Source organism: Eucyclogobius newberryi, unplaced genomic scaffold (assembly GCF_026437365.1).
Source record: "Eucyclogobius newberryi isolate DKJ021-1_F unplaced genomic scaffold, fEucNew1.0.hap1 SCAF_5, whole genome shotgun sequence".
Lineage (NCBI taxonomy): Eukaryota > Metazoa > Chordata > Actinopteri > Gobiiformes > Gobiidae > Eucyclogobius > Eucyclogobius newberryi.
This window is the reverse complement of record NW_027316167.1, coordinates 16,006,573-16,032,011: the sequence shown is the minus strand read 5'-3', so window position 1 is coordinate 16,032,011 and position 25,439 is coordinate 16,006,573. Positions and strand designations below refer to the sequence as shown.

The 25,439-nt window shown below is 40.3% G+C and overlaps 1 protein-coding gene across 4 annotated transcripts in view; it reads left to right on the top strand.

The window, feature by feature from the left end:
- The window catches only part of rasa3 (RAS p21 protein activator 3), a 54,117-nt gene that overhangs the window by 16,103 nt on the left and 12,575 nt on the right, over positions 1 to 25,439 (top strand). For 2 of the 4 annotated variants that reach the window (XM_072464699.1, XM_072464701.1), the window contains exons 2-13: positions 3,656 to 3,773; positions 7,382 to 7,485; positions 8,498 to 8,592; positions 11,017 to 11,093; positions 20,949 to 21,029; positions 21,112 to 21,184; positions 22,254 to 22,327; positions 22,414 to 22,518; positions 22,774 to 22,930; positions 24,294 to 24,442; positions 24,527 to 24,641; positions 24,729 to 24,803. In XM_072464699.1, coding sequence (XP_072320800.1) covers positions 3,656 to 3,773; positions 7,382 to 7,485; positions 8,498 to 8,592; positions 11,017 to 11,093; positions 20,949 to 21,029; positions 21,112 to 21,184; positions 22,254 to 22,327; positions 22,414 to 22,518; positions 22,774 to 22,930; positions 24,294 to 24,442; positions 24,527 to 24,641; positions 24,729 to 24,803 — 1,223 coding nt within the window. Of the gene's footprint in view, positions 1 to 3,655; positions 3,774 to 7,381; positions 7,486 to 8,497; positions 8,593 to 11,016; positions 11,094 to 20,948; positions 21,030 to 21,111; positions 21,185 to 22,253; positions 22,328 to 22,413; positions 22,519 to 22,773; positions 22,931 to 24,290; positions 24,443 to 24,526; positions 24,642 to 24,728; positions 24,804 to 25,439 lie in introns of all 4 variants that reach the window. The other 2 variants (XM_072464700.1, XM_072464698.1) reach the window with 1 other exon arrangement.

Sequence of the window (25,439 nt, the reverse complement as noted above, 5' to 3'; positions counted from 1 at the left end):
TAGCCGCAAGCGGCAATGATCGGCCCTCGCCACGCCGCCGCCACGCCGCAAGAGGAGGCCCCAATTGTCCTTTTATTACATCTACTGCTGAATCTGTGACGCTGTCACATCTTCTCCCCTTTGTTTAACCATCAAAAAGCAATTTTATTTTGAATTCTTGGCAAAATGTGCGGCTTTGCCGCACAGAGACCGTGACTCTTAGAATAAAAATGTGGATAACTTTTGATGGTCCACCCCTGAAGATCAGTCTCACCAAATTTCAGGTTAATATGTCTAACGCCCCTAAGAGGAGTTTGTGAAAGTCTAAAGTGTAAACATGTTCTGGCGATTTCCCCATTGGAATAACATGGAAGGTTTCGGTCATCGTTACGGCAAAGCCATAACAATTATGACATGGGTCTCATTGACTTTTTTGATGGGGATGCCAAAATTGAGTTGTGTGTCAAATTTCATATAATTTCGCAAAACTAAATATTTAACCTCCATATAAAATCTGTAGGGGGCGCTGTGGCTCCAAATTAATTTATTTCACTTCAAGTAGGTTTAGGGCAAAGAGTTTAACAACTGATTCTAATTTGACGCAATTCGGACTTTATCTGCGCAAACGGCAGAAATGTTAAATTTGGGAGATTTCTGAAATTCTTGAGACCATGAGAGGTATCAATGTAATTTGGATAACTTTTGATGTCCCACTCCTCAGTAGCATTTTCACCAAATTTCAGCTTTTTAGGGCCACCGCCCTGGGAGGAGTTCGTAAAAGTACGACGTTTGGAAAAACTCCGAAGTCATGTTTAGCCATTTTTGAAGCAATATGGCCGACATTTGGTTGGGCGGACGGCGTTGCCGTAATAATATTTTTTACTTCTCTTGTCACCATCTACCTCTAAATTTCATGATTCTACGATCAGATTTCTTTTGGGTCATTTCCCATCTCTCAATGCATTTTTGGTACATTTGGGGGCGCTGACGCGCCAATTTTTTTAATTTTAGAAAAAGGAGCCAGATAGTAGAGAGGCACGATTTTTAGAGGTGGGCTAATTTTTGTGACTTTTCGTCAATGTTCACTGGGTGAAAAATAGGGGGGTTGGTCCCGAGAAGAAGAAGAAGAAAGAAAGAAAGAAAGAATAATATTCCGATGCGAAAACAATGTTTCCCATTTTTCAAATATCATGAACTATACATTTTCGGAAAGCGCTCGCGCTTTCCTACCTCATGGTGTGGGTCCCTGGTCACTGACGGGTACCTATCGTTAATTTTGAGTGGGCTCCGCCCACTTTGTGTTTTTGGCCCTCTATACAGTAATAATGTTCAATTTTTGCATTACATGCTTATATGCACGGAACATGCAAGAGATGGGGAACGTATTCGTGAGCTACTTAGCGCAAATGAGTGCTTTATATGGGGATGACGACCGCTTCGCTTCGCGGTCGTCATCCCAATGTAAAGTGCTCGTTTAGTGCGCACTTTTGCGCGGGCTTCGCCCGTTTACAACGGTAATGTTCCATTTTCCTACTACTAATTATATGCACGGGGCGTGCATGAGTGAAGGAGTGCGTTAGTGAGTGTTTGGAAGTGGGCGAGCGCTTCGCGCTCGATTTCGTGCGCACTACGTGCGCACTTTCGCAGCCGTGCTTCGCACGGCCTTACGAGATTAATAGGCCTCTCGCCAGCTTGTGGCGCTCGGGCCTAATAATAATTGATGATGAAGATAATAATATTTTTTTTAATTGTTATTTTTAAATTTATTGCCGGCTATTTTGTCTTCCAAATAACAGTTACTCTTGAAATCCATTGATTAACCAACATATCAAACACACCACATTTCTCTTGCGCATGTAAAAGAGAAATCTGCTCTAATTATTGAGTTATCTGATTATTCTAGTTAGACTGGACATTAGATCCTATAAGCACCACAAAATAACAAAGCTGTTCGGTTGTTTGTATAGGAAAAAATTCCCCATCATGAAACGGTCCAACTCAAGGCGAACGACGTTGGAAAAATATCTATTTGTGATTATTATTCAATTTGCAATATGCCTATAGCTCACATTGCCCCTTAATAACTTAACAATAATTGTTTTGTTGCAGAAGTAGAAGCTATAAAAAACCCAAAACATAGACCATGACCCTAACTGTTATATATTACTTGTGCAGTAAGTCTTTGGAATAGTTCTGTAATCATTCGTACCAATTATTCTTGTCATGGCAAGACCTTTGGATATATATATATATATATATATTTTTTTTAAAATGTTTAAATATTTTGGGTCCGTAGGCTTTATTGACAGGAAAGTAGTGTGAAATGGGGGATGAGAGAGAAGGGAGGATATGCATTAAATATTCGGAGTCAGGAATGGAACTTCAACACTGCGACCGGCTTTACCTGGAGCCTGGCATATGTGCACTGTGCCTTAACCACTCCACCACCGGGCAGCACTTGGATATCATTTCATCCATATTTGACATCAAACTGAAATCTGAACGGCTAAATTATTTTGGGACTTAGTTTTAACATGGAGACAGGATTTTATGTTGTTGTTTAACTAAGAAGATTACTCTGCCTAGAAATCATAACCGCCATATGTTGGTTGTGGCAATATTTCAGTCAAGATGAACCTTGCAGTTCTAACCTCGACTAAGAAAGGAACAAAACCGATGAAAGAAGAAGAAAAAGCTGTTTTAGAATTGTATTACGTTATAGATCAAATTAAAGATAAAATTATTTAAAAAGCTATCCGAAAAGCCAAGCTGAGTCTGTGTGGTGCGCTGTTCAAATAATTGAATGTGTGTGAGGTGATTTGAAGTTTGTTTGATTTCTCGGTGTCAGCCTTGTGACTCAGAAGCCACAGAACGCTCCCGCCTAAAGCCGGCAGCTGCTGGCTTAAACTTCTGACCCTCAACAGTTATGAAGATACTTCACTTCAAGTAACGTATGCGACTAAAGACCACATTAACCCGTTTGAAGGCATATTTGGTAAGCTTATTTTGATGAAGGGATGAAAAAAAAAAAACTAAACCCAAATCCAATCCAATCAAAAATAGCTTAAATTTGTTGTAAAACTACAATGAATCACACAAGGCTGCTCAATTATCTTCATTATTTCAAACAATTATACCATTATATACAGTGTAAAACCTGTTTAGACCAAATATATTTTGTGATGTGAAGATTAGAATGGTGACTTTGCTCAATGTTTTGATCGGCACATATAATTTTGACTAAAAGGCAATTCATTGTATTTTTATTTACACATTTTTTTGTAATTGAATAAAGTAATAACTCAAATCACAGTTTTTATTTAGATCAATTGCATGGCCTGATCGCATTTTGGTCCCACAATGGGGAAATTGCAGGAGAAAATTCCCGACTTTTCAATGTCTGTTGGATAAATTGCTTTTGTTTATTTCCCATGAAATGTAGTTGTCCTGGTTTTGTGACGCTCATTAGAGAGGTGATGACGTAATGACAATAAAAGTGTGTGCAGCAGCAGAGCCAGGCGTGTGCCTTCTGTTTCTCCTTTGCATACGAGGCTTGTCTTGAGTAAACATCGCTCCGAGCTGTCTGTCTGAGTAAACAGCGGTGCGGCCCACAGCAGTGATACTAAATAATAGGAGCTGACTCAGTCCTCCGTCTCCTCTGTGTGTTTTTGTGCAGGTGAGGCTAAAAACATCCCTCCGTACCCCGGGCCAAACAAGATGAGGGACTGTTACTGCACCGTCAACCTGGACCAGGAAGAGGTTTTCAGGACTAAGATCGTGGAGAAGTCACTTTGGTGAGAGCGCTCTGTCAGCAATTTCACACATCAGCCGGGTTGAAGATAGACCACATTACGGATGTCATAATATCTCATTTTAGTGTTGGGATTGTTGTGTGAAAAACCATCACGATTTAACGATTGTTCAAATTTATTGTGACTGAACAAACAAAGGTGATATCTTTCATTTTCTTTCATTCTCGTGGTCTAACATATTCCCCAACTTTATGAAAGACAAGATAAAGTTAAATGGGAGCAAGAAACAGCATTGTATTTTTTAGTCTTTATCACAATTATATTTTTTTGGTTCTGACAATTATATTGTGACTTGAATAATCACGGTCACCAACCTAATAATCTTGACATCCCTAGACCACATTTATTGGCTCGAGTTCTTCTTTTCCTTTTTCTTCTTCTTTTTTCTTCTTCTTCTTTTTCTTTTTCTTCTTTTTCTTCTTTTTCTTCTTTTTCTTCTTTTTCTTTTTCTTCTTCTTCTTCTTCTTCTTCTTCTTCTTCTTCTTCTTCTTCTTCTTCTTCTTCTTCTTCTTCTTCTTCTTCTTCTTCTTCTTCTTTTTCTTCTTTTTCTTCTTCTTTTTCTTCTTCTTTTTCTTCTTCTTCTTTTTCTTCTTCTTTTTCTTCTTCTTTTTCTTCTTCTTTTTCTTCTTCTTTTTCTTCTTCTTTTTCTTCTTTTTCTTCTTTTTCTTCTTTTTCTTCTTTTTCTTCTTTTTCTTCTTCTTTTTCTTTTTCTTTTTCTTTTTTTTCTTTTTTTTCTTTTTTTTCTTTTTTTTCTTTTTTTTCTTTTTTTTCTTTTTTTTCTTTTTCTTCTTTTTTTTCTTTTTTTTCTTTTTTTTCTTTTTCTTCTTTCGTGGTCATTTTGCCACAACTCGGGCATTTTTGACTCCCTGAACATTGATGAAAGTCACACATGGGGTCATAGGTCACACATGGGGACATAGACACTATCGGCTCGGCTCGAACTCCAATAAAACGGTGCGAGAACGCCCGTCGCAACAGTGGCGACTAGTTCAAAAAAGAGAAAACATGAAATGCTTAATATTTGGCCTAGGCACATGAGACTTGGGACAGTGATAGAGCTACATTTGACCTCTGACCTTTGACAAGTAAAACACACCTGGCAGCATCGCTCTATGATAAACAGGAAGTCAGCCATGACATAATCTTGACATAATTTTTATTATGTTCAGCGTCTTTGGGTCACTGAAAAGCGCTATATAAATAAAAGTTATTATTATTATTATTATTATAATCAAAGTGGCGCCGCCACATTTACCTTTTTTTTCAAAAAGGTTTTTTCTCCGATCAAGCTCAAAACAACACTTTTTGCATCTAAAGACATTGAAATTTAATAAATATTCCAAAAATGTTGATATTCCTCAAAAAAGGCTTATTTTACTGTTTTTTTCTAGGACAAGTCACGCCTAATGGAATTGATCTGAGGAGCTCATATTTCACTCACTAATGCGTTTTTATGGTCTGCTATCGCGCCCCCTACCCATTGTGTGAAAAACTCAACATTGTCTGATTTGATTGAAACTCATGGGTTATATTCTCCTCGAGACCCCATGAAAAAAGTGCATTGCAGATATTGTGTATTTTCACAATTGGCCAGCAGGGGCGCAATTAATGCCTTCACTTCCTCTTTTATTTTGATGGAACATTTCCTCTCGTGCTGTGGTCTTAGCATTAGCGTTAGCATCAGCATTAGCGGCAGGTCTCTGTTGCTAGGTGACGGAGGTACAGGGAGGAGGGGATCTAAAGAATAAAGTCTAAAGAATAAAGTCTAAAGAATAAATTCTAAGAGAATGCAGTGTCAGGGCGGTCGCGCGGGTGGCGATAGCCATCATCGCTGCTACCGTGGCTTTAATTATTATTATTATTCATACAAATATGGAAATTGGAGAAAATATACACAGAATGTGAAAAAAAATAAAGCGTGATCATTATAATTTATGAATTTAGACCTAAAATGAGGGGGAAAACATCTAATAGTAGTGGTTTGTTTGAAACTACTTTTAGCCATATATTAGATATTGCAAGATCAAAATGCCACAAGATTATTGTCCCTTTTGAAGAATTATCTTGAAAATAATCATAATAAAAATTTTGAAAGGAATTTGGAAAAGGCTTTGACCTAATGGACCAAATAGTGTGTCTTATATCATCTAGTAGGATCTGTGCCTCATCCCACTTCTACCATGTAACTCGGGCTGTTAAGATGAAGTAAATCAATATTCGTGATTATTCAGGTCGCAATATTTTATATTGTTCAATATGCGGCCCAAAAATAGACTGTAAATAACTGTTTATCTGGCTGTTTTTGTCACATTATTTTAGTCACAATCTTTAGGATTTACAATGTGGGAATGAAAGAAAGATTTCTGTCTCAATAATCGCGAATAAATGTCCAATCTCACAATAATCGTTACTCTAAAATTTGATAACGTGACATCCCTACGTGTTACTAATATTTTGTCATCGTTATAAAAAGGGACACAATTCTCATTACTCCTTTATTATTGAACTAAGAAAAAAACAAACAAAATGCTATGATCTATTGTCAACCATTTAATTTTTAGTTTTGCCACTGGTTTGTTGTTTACTTAAAATGGAATCTATGAGATCATCAATCTCGACAAGAATCATTGTTTTGTGGTAGAAATTAAGTCACTGCTGTTGGTACTGCAGCCATCAGTGACTGCTCATTAAAGACAAACAATTGAGTCAATATTCAGAATGTGACTGCATTTGCACCATGATACAAAGTACTATAGGCTACACAAAGGAAGTACAGTGTAGTGGATGGATTTCATCACAGCATGACTCATCGTCCATGGATGAGTTTACTGCAACATATTTTCCAGTTTGAGTTCTGAGTTGTACGTTGGATTCAAAAGCTCATAGATGATCCTAAACATTTGTTTTCTTGTAAATCCTTGTTATCCATGTAAATCTTTTTCTAAAAGTACCTCAGTAGTGCAACTACAGTAAAAAGTACACCTGATTTGAGCTACAGAAATACTGATAATCTTGTATATATTGTTGTAATTGTAATTATTATGCCAGAGTTAGGCCCATTTTGACATACATAGTACACATTTGTGATGTTCTCTGTAAACCTAGAGTTCTTGTGTGTTGTTAGCCTCAGCCTCAGGGGCACGGCTCATGGACTTCCAGCTCTGATACATATATGCAAAAACTTATTTAACTATTCAAATTAAAACTACTTGAATTTTGATTATAAATCTGAACTACTTTAGATTTTTTCAGATTTTTCTTTTGTTTTAAGTGCACGGTAATTATCTGTCCACGGATTAAGATAAAAGAACAATAAACATTTACGTGACCATTTTAATCAAAATGTCTTACTCCGCAGAAAGATTTTTTCATGTTATTTTATCTTCACCAAAATTAGAGAAACACATTGCTACTAGTTCAAAAATACATAGAAACAAGTTCAAAACTCTTTTTGCACAGTTAATATATTGTTCTGTACAGCTAACCTTTAGCGTGTGCCACACGCTCCATGGTAATTGCTCTTCCTGTAAACATATTTTGCCCCGGCGGTTGTTATGGACTTGATTAAACGTGTGTTCTGTTTCTTTCAGTCCATTTTATGGAGAGGACTTTTATTGTGAGATCCCTCGCAGCTTTAGACATCTCTCCTTCTACATCTTTGACAGGGACGTCTTCAGGAGGGACTCCAGCATCGGTGTGTAAATGGTCTTTTTATTTATAATGTGACATGATTAACATCTAATGTTTAGTCTTATGTTGACATGACATGTTGTCAGCCTTACAATGGTACATTGTAATTTTTCGTCATTGTCCTCCTCAATTCTGCAGTTTAACAGGAAGTCAATGTTCAGTCAACAAAATGTAATCTACTTTTATGTATGTAATTTAGGCAATTGACATGTGTCATAGTGTCTTTCTAAGCACCAAGAAATATCATAATTTGCCTTCTTTAAATTGGCAGAGGTTCATTGGGTTCCTTTGTCTTACCTGCAGCAACAACAAACCTAATGTTCCTGCGGTTCAACGTGAGATGACACAACCTGCCTCAGTTCTAGTGACAACAATACAGAATGTTGTGGTTAAATGGGCGTTTGACTTTGCATTTGCCGTTCACTGTTTGTTTGTTTGATACCACTGACCACAAACTGAAAAATTACTTTCAAAACACACTATATCTCCAGCCCAGATCCTGTTTTATGTTGCTGTAAACACATTTGAACCAAACTGACAATGTGGTGCCATTGTCCTGTTTTCCTTGTTGTTTTTCTCCCAGATAAGTTTCGTTATCTTAGGTTTGGGAGCAGGACCACACCTCACACACTCTGTCCCTTCACTATCAATACCACCCGCTCCCTTTCTCTTCATCTTCTCATTTACATGCCCCTCCTGCTGTTTTCTACTTCTTAGTTTTTCTATCCTCCAGGTACGAGGATATTGCTGCATAGCAACTGCAACTTATTGCAATCGAATCTCAACTTGATGATGCAGTTACAAAATTGCAGAGGTTGCAAATTACTTTGTCAACCATGATTATCCTGTGTATGCATGTCCACATAAATGTCCTATTTACAGTGTATTTAAGTGAAAGGAGGACAGTGTCTGACGTGGCATGTGAGTCCGTGTAGGTACTGAAACCTGTGTGTGTTTTAGGAAGTGTTCCCTCTTTTGGTTTAACACCGTTTGTCTCTGTGGGTTTGTGTGCGTAGGAAAGGTCGCAGTGAAGAAAGAGGATCTGCAGAAGTATCACGGGAAAGACACCTGGTTCCCGCTCCAACCTGTCAGCGCTGACTCAGAGGTTCAGGTCAGTGCCCCACAAACGGTCTCTAACTCGGCTACAGTTTTCCAAACCGAGAGACGTAGATTCTGGACGTTTTATCCTAAATCAGACAGAGACGTCATTATAGCTACTGCCATGTTTTCAACCTGGCATAAGCGTGTTGTGTAAACCTAAAGAAATGGCATTGAAGTCTATGTCCTTGGAGACGAGTAGATCTGTGCAGTCACTTGGTCAAATTACGGCTCAGATCTGTGGAGAGCCGATCCGCATAATAAACCACCTGTGATTGCATAAATGCAAGATAGATCAGTTTAATGCAAAACAACAAGCAGGTGACTTACCTGTACAGCTTTAAAATAAACACTTCAAACAAAACCTTTTTATGATTATGAGCGGAAGACAACGGGGGCATTTTGGCATGGAAACCAATAACTGAAATATTTACTATTATAATACATTTCCACCAGTCACTAATGATTCTTTGAAACTGATTGTCTGCCCCAAAGGCTTTATTTGACAGGACAGCTCTAGAGTGAAATGGAGTGAGATAGAGGATAGACATTCAGCAACCCACAATGCTGAGATGGCGACAACCATCACAGTTAAGGTTACAGTTAAGGTTATGGTGCACTTTATTGTCCCCAGAGGGAAATTTGTCCTGTGCATTTGACCCTTGAACCATTACAGCACCGGCGAGCACAAAGAAGATGTTGATTCAAGGCTGAATGACTGTCAGACCGACTGTTGTACAACAGGAGTCTCTCTGACCTCTTCCACCGCTCTCTTCTCTCTTTTTCTCTCTTCTATACCCTTCCACCTCTCCCCTCTTTCTCTTCTTGCTCTCTCGCTCTCTAATCTCTCTTTCTCTCTCTTCTTTACCCATCCGCCTCTCCTCTCCTCTCTGTCTCCCTCTCTCTTTCCCTCTACCTCTTCTTTCTCCCCCCTCTCTTCTATGTCACCTCTTTCTTCTCTCTTTCCCTCCCTAATAAATACCCTTCCACCTCTTCTCTCTTTCTCTCTTGTTTTTTCCTATACCCCCTCCCCCGCTCTCTGCCCCTCGCTCTCTCCCCCCCACACGCACGGCTGCTCACACGGACATGGCCAGCGAACAGAAACATCTGCAGATAGAGGGGCGTGTGTGGCCCTGGAGCTGTGGCCTAAAACAGAGACACATTCATGCTACAGCTCACACAGGAAGGATGTGAAAGAGGGAGAGAAAGTGGCGAGGATCAAATGAAGTCGGAAAATAGAGTGTCCCTGTTGTCGTTTCAATAGTGGACACATTGTTTGGCCCGGGCTCGCGCTCGTAAAGGCGTTTGTGATGGAGCCACTGAGTCCGTTTGCATACTAATGATCTTAATTAATAGAGTTTTCTCGACAGCTGCGGCGCCGCACTGTCATTATGTCATTAGAGCGAACGTTTAAGATGGAAAATGGCTTAAGCTTGACATTCAGTGTTTGGTTTGTTTTCATACTGTTGCATAGTTTACACTTGATAAACAATACACCTTAATTAACCTTAATAAAGTGTGGGTAACGAGGTCAGGGTTAAGAGTAGTATTTTTTTTTTTTACATTTTTCAAATACTTTTGAACTACTACATTTTTAAAAAATAAAGTGAAATGGAATAGTATTGAATATTATGTTCTCTATAGTACATTTGTGATAAAATGTGAATATATGATTATATTTCTGTGATGTATTTTATCTGCATAATAGTGATATTTTATCTGCATCATTAGTCTAAGAGAAGAACGGGTGTGTGACAAACTGCATTTGTGAAGGGATCGTAAAGATGGGCCAAAGAATGTTTCCCCAGGGGGGGTGACAGCCCAGAGGAGTTTGGGTAATGTTTACCCAAGGCTTGATCTCTACGGAAAAATACCAAGTGCCTTGATGTGAGGCTGACCAATGAGAAATGTGACCCGCCTATTCCAGAATAACGAGGTGAGACGCAGGAGGGTCAGCCAGGCTCCTTACAACGGCCTGGCTGACACAGCCCAGCGTTTTCTCCCAAGCTTGCCATACAAATGTCTGATGTTTCTGTGTCGTTTCATATTCTAAGTTGAATTGTGTTCTCTGTGTGTTAAGGAATAGCATCGGTGTTTGTCTAATTCCATGACAACATTTTACATCCTTAAGTATGTTATTGTAGGAAGATTGAACGTCAAGAAAATATAACTGAAAAAAATGACTAAAACATATTTATTTGCCTAAAGAATCACTGGTTAAAGAGAAACACACAACTTAACCCTAACCCAGTGGATACTAGAGACAAAACGGTTGAGAACCACTGGTCCAAAGCACCGATGTAACATTTCTGTAGTTAAATTGATAAAAGGTTTTTCCCGATACAGTATACCTGAATTCCATGACTACATAACTTTAAATAAAGGCTAATTAATAAATAAAACCTAACCATGTAAATATGCTTGTGTTTTTCTGCAGGGTAAAGTGCACTTGGAGCTGCGCCTGAGTGAGGTCATCACAGACAGTGGAGTCATCAACCATAAACTGGCCACACGGTGAAACACACACAAATAACACACACATGCACAAATACACACACAAAGAACACAGGCTGTCATTGTTGTTTGATGATGCATTCTGTGGTGCTAAAGATAACATTACCAACGCAGGTCTGTGAATGTGCAAACGTGTCTTCTGTTAAATCATGTGTTTAGTGCGCTCGGGCAAACATATTAACCCCCTGCTTTAGGAGCAGTCTTGTGTAATTTATTTTGTATATTTTTTCTGCATGAGAATGTTTACACTCATCTTGCTTGTTCGTAATCTGTCTAAAAAGAAAAGATTGAGTAACATTCTCATACCTGAGATAACTTAACCGCTTGATGTCATTGCATTTCATACTTTTAAATGAACTGCCATTGAACAATGTGTAAGCTATAGCCAAATAATTAACTGGAATAATTTTTGAATAATTTTCTTAAATTATTTGTTTTCCATTCTCAAATTGTTTTGTATTGTTTTATTTATTTATATATATATATATATATATATATATATATATATATATATTTATATATATATATATATATATATATATTATATATATATTTATATAAATATATATATATATATATATTATATATATATTATATATATATTATATATATTATATATATATTTATATAAATATATATATATATATATATATTATATATATATTATATATATAAATATATATATATATATATATATTTGTATAATTTATTATACACACACACACACACACACACACACAATCACAATACCATTTGAGAAGCAAATTTTTTTTTGCAGCATATCAGTAAATTTGTATTGTTTTTAATCAATTAAATATAGAATCATGATCAATAAATGGAACCCATCTCCTCGAGAGGGGCTGGACGCTCAACTTCTCTGGTGTTGCCCGCGGGGAGAGGCGACGGGCTGGTGTGGGCTTGCTGATAGCCCCTCAGCTCAGCCGCCACGTGTTGGAGTTTACCCCGGTGAACGAGAGGGTCGCGTCCCTCCGCCTTCGGGTGGGGGACAGGTCTCTCACTGTTGTGGCGGCCTACGGGCCGAACAGCAGTGCAGAGTACCCGGCCTTCTTGGAGTCCTTGGGAGGGGTACTGGACAGTGCACCGACCGGGGACTCCGTTGTTCTACTGGGGGACTTCAACGCCCACGTGGGCAATGACAGTGACACCTGGAGAGGGGTGATCGGGAAGAACGGCTTCCCCGATCTGAACCCGAGCGGTGTTCAGTTATTGGACTTCTGTGCTAGCCACGGATTGTCCATAACGAACACCATGTTCAAGCACAAGGGTGTTCATCAGTGCACATGGCACCAGGACACCCTAGGCCGGGGGTCAATGATCGACTTTGTTGTCGTGTCATCAGACCTCCGGCCGCGTGTCTTGGACACTCGGGTGAAGAGAGGGGCAGAGTTGTCAACCGATCACCACCTGGTGGTGAGTTGGATCCGCTGGCGGAGGAGGAAGCCGGACAGACTTGGCAGACCCAAGCGCATTGTGAGGGTCTGTTGGGAACGTCTAGTGGAGCCCTCTGTCAGTAGGGTATTCAACTCGCACCTCCGGGAGAGCTTCTCCCATGTCCCGGGGGAGGCTGGGGACATTGAGTCCGAGTGGACCATGTTCTCCGCCTCCATTGTTGATGCGGCTGCGCGGAGCTGTGGTCGCAAGGTCTCCGGTGCCTGTCGTGGCGGCAACCCCCGAACCCGGTGGTGGACACCGGAAGTAAGGGATGCCGTCAGACTGAAGAAGGAGGCCTATCAGGCCACTCTGGCTTGTAGGTCTCCGGAGGTCATCGAGGGGTATCGGCAGGCCAAGCGAGCCGCGGCTCGTGCTGTCGCAGAGGCAAAAACCCGGGCCTGGGAGGAGTTCGGGGAGGCCATGGAGGAGGACTATCGGTCGGCACCAAAGAAATTCTGGCAAACCGTCCGGCGCCTCAGGAGGGGGAAGCAGTGTCTCACCAACACCGTTTACGGTGCGGGTGGAGGCCTGCTGACCTCGACTGGGGATGTCGTCGGACGGTGGAAGGAATACTTTGAGGATCTCCTTAATCCCTCAGTCACGTCTTCCGAAGAGGAAGTAGAGACCGGGGACTCGGAGGCTGGCTCATCCATCACCCAAGCTGAAGTCACTGAGGTTGTTCGCAAACTCCTCGGTGGCAGGGCTCCGGGGGTGGATGAGATCCGCCCTGAGTACCTAAAGTATCTGGATGTTGTAGGACTGTCTTGGTTGACACGTCTCTGCAACATCGCGTGGCGTTCGGGGACCGTGCCTCTGGACTGGCAGACCGGGGTGGTGGTCCCTCTGTTCAAGAAGGGGGACCGGAGGGTGTGTTCCAACTACAGAGGGATCACACTCCTCAGCCTCCCAGGTAAGGTCTATTCCAAGGTACTGGAGAGGAGAATCCGACCGATAGTCGAACCTCGGATTCAGGAGGAGCAGAGTGGTTTTCGTCCCGGTCGTGGAACACTGGACCAGCTCTATACCCTCCATCGGGTGCTCGAGGGTTCATGGGAGTTTGCCCAACCAGTCTACATGTGCTTTGTGGATCTGGAGAAGGCTTTCGACCGTGTCCCTCGGGGTGTCCTTTGGGGGGTGCTTCGGGAGTACGGGGTCCGGGGCCCTTTGCTCAGGGCTGTCCGGTCCCTGTATGACCGGAGCAGGAGCTGTGTTCGCATTGCCGGCAGTAAGTCAGACCTGTTCCCAGTGCATGTTGGACTCCGCCAGGGCTGCCCTTTGTCACCGGTTCTGTTCATAATTTTTATGGACAGAATTTCTAGGCGCAGTCAGGGGTCGGAGGGTGTCTGGTTTGGGGACCACAGGGTCTCATCTCTGCTGTTTGCAGACGATGTTGTCCTGATGGCTCCATCAAACCCGGACCTGCAACATGCACTGGGACGGTTTGCAGCCGAGTGTGAAGCGGCTGGGATGAAAATCAGCACCTCCAAATCCGAGGCCATGGTTCTCGACCGGAAAAAGGTGGCTTGCCCTCTCGAGGTGGGTGGGGTGTCCTTGCCCCAAGTGGAGGAGTTTAAGTATCTCGGGGTCTTGTTCACGAGTGAGGGAAGGATGGAGCGTGAGATCGACAGGCGGATCGGTGCAGCGGCTGCAGTGATGCAGTCGCTGCATCGGACCGTTGTGGTGAAGAGGGAGCTGAGCCGAAAGGCAAAGCTCTCGATTTACCGGTCGGTCTACGTTCCTACCCTCACCTATGGTCATGAGCTTTGGGTAGTGACCGAAAGAACAAGATCGCGGATACAAGCGGTCGAAATGAGTTTCCTCCGCCGTGTGGCCAGGCGCTCCCTTAGAGATAAGGTGAGGAGCTCGGCCACACGGAGGGAGCTCGGAGTAGAGCCGCTGCTCCTCCACGTCGAGAGGAGCCAGCTGAGGTGGCTCGGGCATCTGTTCCGGATGCCTCCTGGGCGCCTCCCTCGGGAGGTGTTTCAGGCATGTCCCACCGGGAAGAGGCCCCGGGGAAGACCCAGGACACGCTGGAGAGACTATGTCTCTCGGCTGGCCTGGGAACGCCTCGGGATCCCCCCGGAGGAGTTAGAGGAAGTGTCTGGGGAGAAGGAAGTCTGGGAGTCCCTGCTCAGACTGCTGCCCCCGCGACCCGGCCCCGGATAAAGCGGCAGAAGATGGATGGATGGATGGATGATCAATAAATGAACCAATTCATGAACACTCTGAGTTTACATGCCTAAATGCATTTGTGACCTACTGTTAAGTGGCCTCCTGCTGCTGCTGCTCTGATGTTCCACTGTTTTCACATCTCTGAGCTGCATGACTTGTTGCCGGGCAACAGTTTCCCCCGGTGCCAAAAATGCGCAAAGGCAACAGCTTTTGTTTAAGAACATTTCTTTTATTTGTAAATCAGGTCTTGGAATATGTGCAAATGTGCATATTATTTAATGGTAACTATACAGAGAAATCTTAAACATGAAAACATAATTCAATCTAAAATAAGATTCTCAAAGTCGTAATCCCACAGATGCAATAGTACCCTTACTGTACATTCAAGTTACTCATTGTATATTTTTATTGTATTATCCATTACATCTTTTGACACTGCTGACACTTATGCTGCTGTGAATATTATTTTCATATTCTGGTAGACTTGATACACGCTCTAAACATAGAAACTCATAGATAGACGTAATTTATTTAACCAGTTAAAAACCCATTGAGATCCAAACCTATTCTTAAGGGTGAAGGATTCATAGCCCAATAGGTTCTCAAACATTGGCGAAATAACAGAACATTTAAATGAGGCGGTAAAGTCCCCTTAGAAGCCCCACTGCCTCGTGTGAGCGGCATCTCCTCAGAGGGGCTGATGCGCTTATGCATGGATTATTCTGCGAGTGTGTGTTTGTTTGCTTTCTCCCATTGTAATACGCAGCATTGGAGGCTGATGAATGCGATCTGATGAGCCAGTGGCTGTGTTCCCACCGCTCGCTGAGGATAAGGAGCTTACAGAGCCCGGAGCGAGAGGTCAACTCGTCAGATCTCTCTAGAAAGACACGTGTATGAAAGACGAGAGAGGATGCGCCCATTCACACAACCCAGCGCAGGCGTCTGAATGAGTCTGTCCACACACCTCTGCATGCAGGGATTATAACAAATATGATTAGATATAATATAATGATTAGATAAGGTTTAGAAAAAGTGCAGGCTAAAACAAATTGAATGTAAAGGTAAGTGATATTGACAAAAATAATCTCTCAGTGTAATAATCTTTCAATACTTACTGCGAATTATTTTGATCATGATTATCAGATTGTATTTTAAAATGAGGATTGGTGATAAATTGGTTCCAATATTGGTATTTATATAAAGATAGCCTAAAGAGAAAATGTTGAAATGGAGGAGAAATTTTCTCCCAAAAAATATATGGATTTTAACATAATCATACAAAACAAACTATTAACTATAATCTAACATAATATTGTGGATCTTGTTTTATCGGTATCGCCATATATTGGTTATCGGCCACAGCAGCAAGCACAGGGTATCTCAGCATCGGCTAGTATTGCACTAAGTATGAATGAATTATAAACCACAGAAGCCAATTGTGTCGTTGCAACTGCCCTGGGCCTGACTGAATGAGAGTTGCCTGGCATTTTACGCATGCGATTATGGCATCAAACTGACATGTTCATTCAGACAAAATGTTAGGTGAAGCGTCTCATCCCAAAACACAAGAGCATATATAGTGGTGAGTGTAGGATTCTTTCAAATGAAATGCTGAGGGGGCAGCTTGGGTCATCTTGGTTTATTTTAGAATAGCAATATATTGAAATGTAAATAATAACAGGAATTTTGTTTTGAAAGCATGCTAAAATTGAACATTAACAATATTGTTTATTGTAAAAAATGCTACAGAAAGAGCTGAAAAATGATGTTGTAAACTTAAGTGTTTAAAAATGTTTTTAATTTAACAACATGCAAACAAACACGAAGAAGATCAGAGAGAAAAACTATATAGCAAATATTAAAGCAAAAAAAGAGAAAAAAAATCTGTACCCACGAAATGTCCCATTTAGCCCAAAGTATGTAAAAAAAAATTGTATTTCTTTTTATTAAGTCTGCATGTATTTTTTTCTATGCTACGAATGTCAAGTATAATGTTTTTAGGTCTTTATCGTCGGTGCATTTTTTGTCATCCATTTCTTGTGAGGACCTTTTTAGCTGCTGCTAGGAGGATGCACCAGAGATAACTGCTGGTTGTGTTCATGGCAGGAGTCCTGAGGCCCAAATACAGAGTCCTGAAATCCGTTGGGATGATGATGTCATTAATTTTCTGTAAGGCTTTGTTGATCTCAGTCCAATATTTGGGAACAACAGGACAATCCCAAAACACATGATAGTGGTTTGCCTCTGTCTGCCACATCCTCCAACAGTCTGCATTTCCCCTTGAGTAATTGGCACTTTGACATGGTGTTACTGTATAAAGAAACGAGACACACTTTTCCAACAGAATTCCCTCCAAACATCTGATTCTGTGGTTCTCCAATGAGATTTACATATACTTTCCCATTCATCATCAGCCAGAAAAAAGTGACCCTCTCTTTCCCATTTACCCTTAATGTAATCAGTAGAGTGGCTGCCCAGATCGTTCATACACTTGTATAATTTAGATATTAATGCCCTTGAAAGTTCAGATTTATAAGCTTTAATGAATTCAGTCAAAGGTCTATGACGGGCATCATCATTTTTAATTTCAGCCAAAGGATTCTTTCACCTCATCAAAGCTTTTCAAATGATTCTCCCTTACAACCTTTTATACCTTTTGTTGTCCAGACTTTAAATCTTGAGTCTGAGCTGTTAGGGTGAAATTTTGATCGTAAGCCAACCAATTCAAAATGTTAACATCCCTGTTTATAGTTTGCATGTATTGGTGATTTGCTCCTTTCATGTTATAATAACAGATTTCACCCAAGGGTTCTCCATCTCACCCAAATGACTCAACTGTCGGTTTTCTGCCAGTAAGGCCTGCACAGGAACCCCCGGTACAACATTAAAATGGAAATAGCCTCATATTCTGGGTCACACCAGCACAGGAACGCTCTTATTTGAGTTGAAATAAAGCATTTTTTCAGACGGGGCAAACCCCAGCCTCCTTTTAATTTTGGTAATTGTAATGTTTTGAATCGAATACAGTTTTTTTCCCTTGCCATATGAATCTTGAGATTGCTTAATTCCACTCATCAAACAGCCGGTTGCTGTTGGAGAAAATGCATCACTTTTTGGAGGAAATGCATCACATTTGGTATGGAAATTTCTGGTTTGGTCAAATACAATAGAACATCATACGCATAGCAGGCAATTTTGTGTTCGGTCCCATCAATTGTGCTTCAACATATTTCTAATCTTTTATCGTTGTCTGATTATTCATACATTTAGCACAATGACACTGCCTCGTAATCACATCCTGGGGCCGTGATGTAATTTGCCAGCCTTTTATTCCTGTGACTAAAACTATTTTTGACAGACTACGTGGGCGTGTAAAGAATCACATCAACCTAATGTGAGTAATGTCGACTACAACAACTAAGTCCGGCTCAATAGTCAATGCAGAGGGGAGGCTATAGCAAGAGAGAAAGACTATATAGTAGGCCAAGCAGGGGTTATATAAACAAGCTTACTGGACAGGAAGCGCGCTGGCATTAGTGACGCTTAACCCAGCCCTCTCCTTATTCCTTATTAGGAGCCTGTCTGCTTTTGCATGAGTGGCGCGCTGCAGACGTGGGAAGAGCGGTGATTCGGTGTGACCAGTTGTGCATCACGGTGACACACGGGAAGCGATTTGTCCCGCTGTGTCTCCTCTCCGGTTTGGGCGCTAATCCCCTTACGGCATGATGTCATCTGGGAATGGGATGGTGCGGCTGGAGGCTGGACATGTCCTGGCAGGAAGTTACACACTGTACCAGGCCAGATACATTAACAGGGAAATCTATGATGGATTCCGTATGTTGCGCTTGTCAAAGTCTAGTGGCATTTAATTTATCTTCTATTGTTTTAGCTGAGGTTGAAGAAGTACCAGAAATCTGTACCGTTACTGTGAATAAATCATCATTACAGCTGTGATCAATGATTATGTTTGATTTCAATGTGCACAGATATGTGATATTTCTTTTGCTATTTTATTTCTATAAACTCTAGTAAAGACTTAACAAAAGCTGTGGCTAAATAGTAAAGCTATGGTAAAATATCTTCTACATTCAAAGAAAGTGGAGGATTCTGGGTGAAGCGACTCCAAATACTCTAAATACCTGAATGCTTTATGCTGGAACGATGGGGCCTATAGTGTACACTCTCACAAAAACACTTGACTAACCTCCTTTGACCCGTAACAGGAAAAGTGCTGGAAAGCAAGTGAATTAATAAACCATGATTTGTCCCAATTGACTGTACTTTATTGTATTGCACTGTATATTGCTCTTATATAGCTTTTATGGCCCAAGTAGGGGAATTGTTAAATGTTAGTTAAAGCAATAAAAATAGATGTTCATTATATAAAATGTGGAGCTTCTCTTTGCGTTAATAGGCCCAGTCGACATTTATAATTTACCTTATTTTAATGTTGAGATGTAGCCTGGAGCAGTGGATGTCCAATGTGAGAAAGTTTAGGCAGAATAAGCGCTGCCACATCCAGTCATTTCTAATTGTCAATAAAACGCTTTGGACTCGAGATGTCCACAGCTTCTGCTTTCAGTAAAAGGTTGTGGAAGTTTTTGCACATTGAAAAGCCACATTAGCTTTTGAAGAGACAAAATAACGTTGAACTGATAATCGGGTTTGATCAATATGTGATATAAGGATTCTCATCGTTTTCATTTGCGATGCAACAAAGGGATTTTATGGGACTAAAAAAAAAGAAATTGGCTTTGTGACAACCCTACAGTCTTTTCTTTCTGTTTCTCACTTTAGTGTATACCTGCTGCGACAGTACGCTGCAGTTGGACGTTATAGTGTTTAGATGGTCAAACAGCTTTTCACAGCCTTGTCTTTCACACATCGTTTGGCATTTGAGTCTTTTGAATATAAAAATGTGTTAGATTTCACACAAGTGTAAATGAGTTGGTGGCGAGGGGGAAATAAGGAACATTGCAGTTTATTTTGCATTAGGTTTGGTTTAGTGTTGTCATGATATTAAAATGTTAAACACATTTTCGATACTGAGGAAAAGGAGCTGATATGACACCACAATGATGTACCTAATCTGTGTTGCAACGCTGGAATGTTTCCATTGTGGGACAAATAAAGGTGCTCTTATCTTAATTGCGATAAAAACACAAAACACAGTAAAAACACGTCATTTATTTTTGATATGATAAAACCAATTGACAGGACAAGACCAGAGAGTGAGAGACTAAATCAAAACAAAATTGATGAATAAATAAATAAAATGTCCGTCAAGCATATTTCCAAATATGTATCAGTCCTATATTTAAGTTGTTTTTTTGTTTAGTTTTTTCAAATGAATTTGATTTTCAATATAAACTAATTCTAGTTTCTTCAATATTACTGTGTAATCTTGTACTAGTTCTGACATAGACAAAGACCATTCCAAAACTATTGAAAAAAGCCTATATTTTCTAGTTCTGTGATGTTCAATACTAGTTTTGACATCGATTAGTATTTGGGTATCAATGTTTTTTTTACAATCTCTTAGCTTAACACTTTTTTTTACTTTTTAAATTGATAAACAGATATTTAGGATGTTAGAGCACACGACTTATTCTTCTAACTGTGGCTTCCTGTACCTGGCAAAGTTGGATAGAGAAGCAGACGATGAATAATAACACAGACAGTTATATCCTGTTGACTTTGGCTTGTTGGGGGCTGTGGTGATGCAGAGAACAGTTTAGAGGCAGGGTCCGTGTGTGGGAGGGCCAGATGTTTGACATTGTGGTTGGACATTTTGTTGGACATTTTGGTTTCTATTTTTGCTGTCATTGTAGCACTGCCTTTTGGGAAAAAAAGACTCAAGACTCATGTAACCCTTTATCGTCCAATCCAACTGTAAACACGTAATTTTCCACATGTGTGCACAATCTTGTGGACACGATCTTGTCCCATTTCAAGAAAGTAATTTACGGCATGCTTCATTTGATAGTATTTTGTGTTCTTCTTGAGCGATAAGTTAACTTGAATGGAGATTTTCATTCTTGGTTCACCTCTGCACAGATGTGTAGCATAACTTGAGTGTACTTTGTAATTAATGTTTATAGATGCCCTGCAAGTTTAAGGAGCTTTTAAAGTAAACATGTCATTAAATAGTCCTATGAAATGACAGTTTGTTTGCTGAGAGTGCTGGTTAAGTCCGTTCTTCATTAATGTGTGATGTGTGTCTGTCGGCAGAGTGCTCGAGTGCCAGGGGCTGCCCATAGTCAACGGCCAGTGTGACCCCTATGCTGCTGTGTCACTGCTGGGACCTTCAAGGTAAAGATCTTCATAACAAATACTTCTGTGTATGTGGGGTTTTGGATGAATAAGTGAAAAAAATAATCCTTCTTGTTTTTAGGTCAGAGGCCAAAAAGACTAAAGTAAAAAGAAAAAACAACAACCCACAATTTGAAGAGGTTTTCTACTTTGAGGTATGATACAATTGTGTTGTTTTTAATGTAATATAAACATTAATAATTGTAGTAAAAGTAAGCCAGACAGGACACTACAAGTTTTGGCCACAAATGGCTGCCTGAGTTGGCTGTAGTGCCCGATGCTAATGGTCAAGAAAAGAGTACCACGCATACCACTGATTACAAATTTGATTAGAGCAGGACTGTTTTTCATCTTGACATGTCCAGCATGGAGCATGTGATTACCCACTATACCCCTTGAGGGCCGCAAACTGAATCCATCTAAAAAGAACAAACTATGTTTTCTCTCAGAAACAAAATTGTTTAATATGAATTCCTAATTAATCGTGAATGGTCTTTATACGTTCCAGGTTAAGTCAGAAGCTAACAAGTCAAAGTAAACATACAACACTGTCCCTCATCTGTGTCAGTGCTGTTTTTAGGCTGTTTATAAATGTGTAAAGTAATTGAAGTTTAATTCCTTCACATAATACATTTTCAAACCTTTATCTATTTTCTCCAGGTTTGCTCTTCACTTCAGACAAAGTTACTTCATAATTCATTGCCTTGTATTTATAGCCACAGCCATACATGCACACATACTTCTGACCATGCCCTTGTTAACCCGGACTGTCGTTGACATTTGTCACCTCCCCTCTTCTCGCCCGAAGCCCCCCTCCCGCTGAGGCGCAGGACAAGGCAGGACAAGAGTATGATTGATTCAGACAAACCACCAAACAATCCCACCCATTGATTTCTATTGAACAAAAACATCTTATTCCCCCTGCCACATAAACAGCCCTTCATGTCCGGCTACAGGCAGCGTCCACACGCTATCTATCAGGCTTTGGCCAATTTCTTATTTAAATTGCACTATTTCCCTCATTCTGTGTAGCAATTTAAATTCTAAGAATGTCCTAATGACATATCCATGATAAGCATTACACCCAATTCACTTAAATGAAGGACTTTTTTCAACTCAGTTATATGGGCTCATGTGCTTTTAATCCAATAAATTGGGCATCTTTTAGTCATGTTGTTGCCTTTTTAAAGCTCACAGAAACATTGTTTTTGTTTGTTTTTCCAGGTTACTCGGCCGTTAAGCCACACGAAGCGGCATTTTGATGTAGAAGAAGAGGATGTAGACAAATTAGCATTAAGGTAAGAACTCATACTGACCATCTATCAGATAAGCACTTAACTGCATTTATGTTTATTTAAGTGTTGTTCTTATTGTTTGTTTTTAGGGTGGATTTGTGGAATGCCAGTAACCTGAAGTTTGGGGATGAGTTTCTGGGAGGTGTTCGTGTTCCCCTCAAGGTCTTGGGACAAGCTGGGGTCCATGATGCATGGTGAGTAGTGAAGAGAAACATTTTTACTGTAAATATGCACCATCACTTTTCTGGTGGATTGTGTGCCACGTGTTCGTCTTCATGGAGAAGTGGAGAAATTTAGTTGGCTAAAGTCTTTAGTATAAATGCCACGTTTGCGCGCGTGTGCGTGCGTATATTGTTTTTTTTTACCACATACCCAGGTCTAGTTGTGCCACAAACTACCATCACTAAAGTAAATATAAAGTAATCTGTTATGTCACTATTGTTTCACAGGTACTTCTTGCTGCCCAGAGAAAATGGGGGAAAGTCTGTAAAAGTGGAGGAGCTGGGATCACTGCGTTTGAACATCGTTTACACAGAAGACCATGTTTTTCCCTCGGAGCACTACACTCCACTCAGAGACCTGCTGCTGCACTCGGCCAATGTAGAGGTTTGCCTTTAAACAAGCTTTTTAAAGAATCCCAGAACTACAGTACAAGTTCAAAAAGACAGGACACACTATTTAAGGAATAATAGAGGATTTTTCGCCGATTTGAGAACTCAAGCATGTTAGTCCCTTTTTACAAATGCGCAAGAGGCCGCCTCCCATCAAACCTCGTGTGGAAGCACGCAACAGCCCCGCTGATACATGTGCGTTTGTTTATTAGCACGACTGCTACATTGCATCTCTCGTCTCCGCAGATTTCCGTCTCTTCTGAGCTCAAACACTTTCTTTCTCTGTCGTCATTTTTGTACTGTACACTGAAGGAACTCGCTAAACACACACCGGCATATCAACCACGCATGCGCAGCCAGGAAAACGTGCTGCTATGCTGGGAACGAGGCTGCAGGTGTGCAGTAGCACGCAGGGAATAATTGACATGTGGAAGAACTACTCGGCTGTCCACGCCACGAGGAAATGAGACTCAGATTGCTCGCCAAAAATCCTCTATTATTCCTTTATTGAATTGATTGTGATATAGTGGTAGTATTAGTTTAGCCATAGAAAGAACTAAAAAATAATGGCAAACAAAGCAAAATTTGGTCACTTGAATTTAATCTAAAGGAAAAAAGATAGTAATAGATCAATGTGATAAGATGTTTTATCTGGAAGTTATTAAGAAAGTTGGATTTCAGAAAGCTGGTCACATTAGGAATGGTAAATGAAACAAAAATGATGTTTGTGATGTTTCGGTATTTAAGGCTCTGGTTTAAAATACCGGTACAATATATAATAATTATTAAAATATTTCAATATTACAAATAATCATAATCAATTATTATTATTATTAAATAACATATTTCAATCTTCAACACAAAATGATGATAGTTTGTTTAATATTTTCATGTGGTCTTATACTAAACCTATTATATTAATACAATAATAATTCTAAACCTGTCTAAAAAAAGATCCTCCAGGTTTTAAGGCTGTGTGTCTAAATGTTTGGTTGTTGTAAACATTTTAATAACACCTTTTATCAGTAGGTCCCGCCCGGTGGGCAGGGCCTACACAGAGTAGGATAAATATCTGAGTTCCTGGTCTTGATTCGCAGATTGAGAATGACTCTTGGATGAGTGTCCACACAAAAAAAACAATGTCCAGATGATACAACTGAATCTTTTTCTACAATGGAACACTCCTGGACGAATGAGGGATTACACCGACTATTTAATGGCTCAGTATTCCTGCCACTGCTCTCCCAGTCTGCTCCAGGGCATCTGTGTTGTAACTTGCTGTCAGCAATATATCTGAGGAGGAACTGTTGTCATACAAACACTTACAGTATCATATTTGTTTTCTATTTTACAAGCAGCCTGTGTCTGCGTCCACGGCTCATATTCTGGGAGAGGTTTGTCGAGAGAAGCAGGAAGCCGCCATCCCTTTAGTGCGTCTTTTCCTTCACTATGGCAAAATCGTGCCTTTTATCAGCGCCATCGCCCACGCTGAGGTTAACAGAACACAGTAAGCACCCACTCTCATTTATCCTGATTAATTGCAGCCTTTGTGATTTCCATTTGTACATGCTGTATCCTTTCCCCCGCGTAGAGATCCTAACACAATTTTCCGAGGAAATTCACTTACGTCCAAGTGCATTGATGAAACCATGAAGCTTGCAGGAATGCACTATCTTCAAGTCACGCTTAAACCGATCGTAGATGAGGTATAGCATTACCGTTTGCTAAATTCAAGCTCTGTCTGTGGAAAGGCCCAGGACAGTTTTGATATTTAACTGTATCTTCTTCTGTAGATCTGTACAGACCATAAACCTTGTGAAATCGACCCAGTCAAGCTGAAAGAGTCTGAGAACCTGGACACAAACAGGGTAAGACGTTCCCCTTCTCTTAATGCATTTTTATTTTTTCTGAATATGTTATTTATTTATTTATTTAAAGTCTATATGATTCTTTTTCTAATTATGACTTACTGTAATTTGGTGGGATTGCACCTGTTGTAAATATTTATCATAGTTTTACGTCCATGAAGGTGCAGTTTGTGAAGTTTTGATAAATAAAGCTTCAAAATTACAGGAAGTAGGGCTGAGTTATAAACGTAATCCCTCTGTGATGTCATCAATATGTGACATACCATTGTGGCTCTTGTTTACATTATAGTTGCTAGGTAACAGTTGTGGAATTACCTCTACCGATGTCATATTTACTGCTGGAGACAGATTAACAAAATATTTAGTCAAATTTGAAATATAATCATGTTTACTAGATTGTAGTGAAATGTGTAGTCTAAACTGTCACATGCACTTTAAGGTTAAATTTAAGGCGCACTTTTTTAAAATATAAAAACTAAAGGACAGTCTGGAGAGCAGAATGAGACTAAAATTATGATGTCACTTTTCTAGTGTTTGTCTCCTTTCAGACAATTGCTTTGTCTCGGATGTTCCACAGCATGGCATTAAACATATCCATCTCAGACAAACACACTCTCAGTAAGAATATATTTTCAA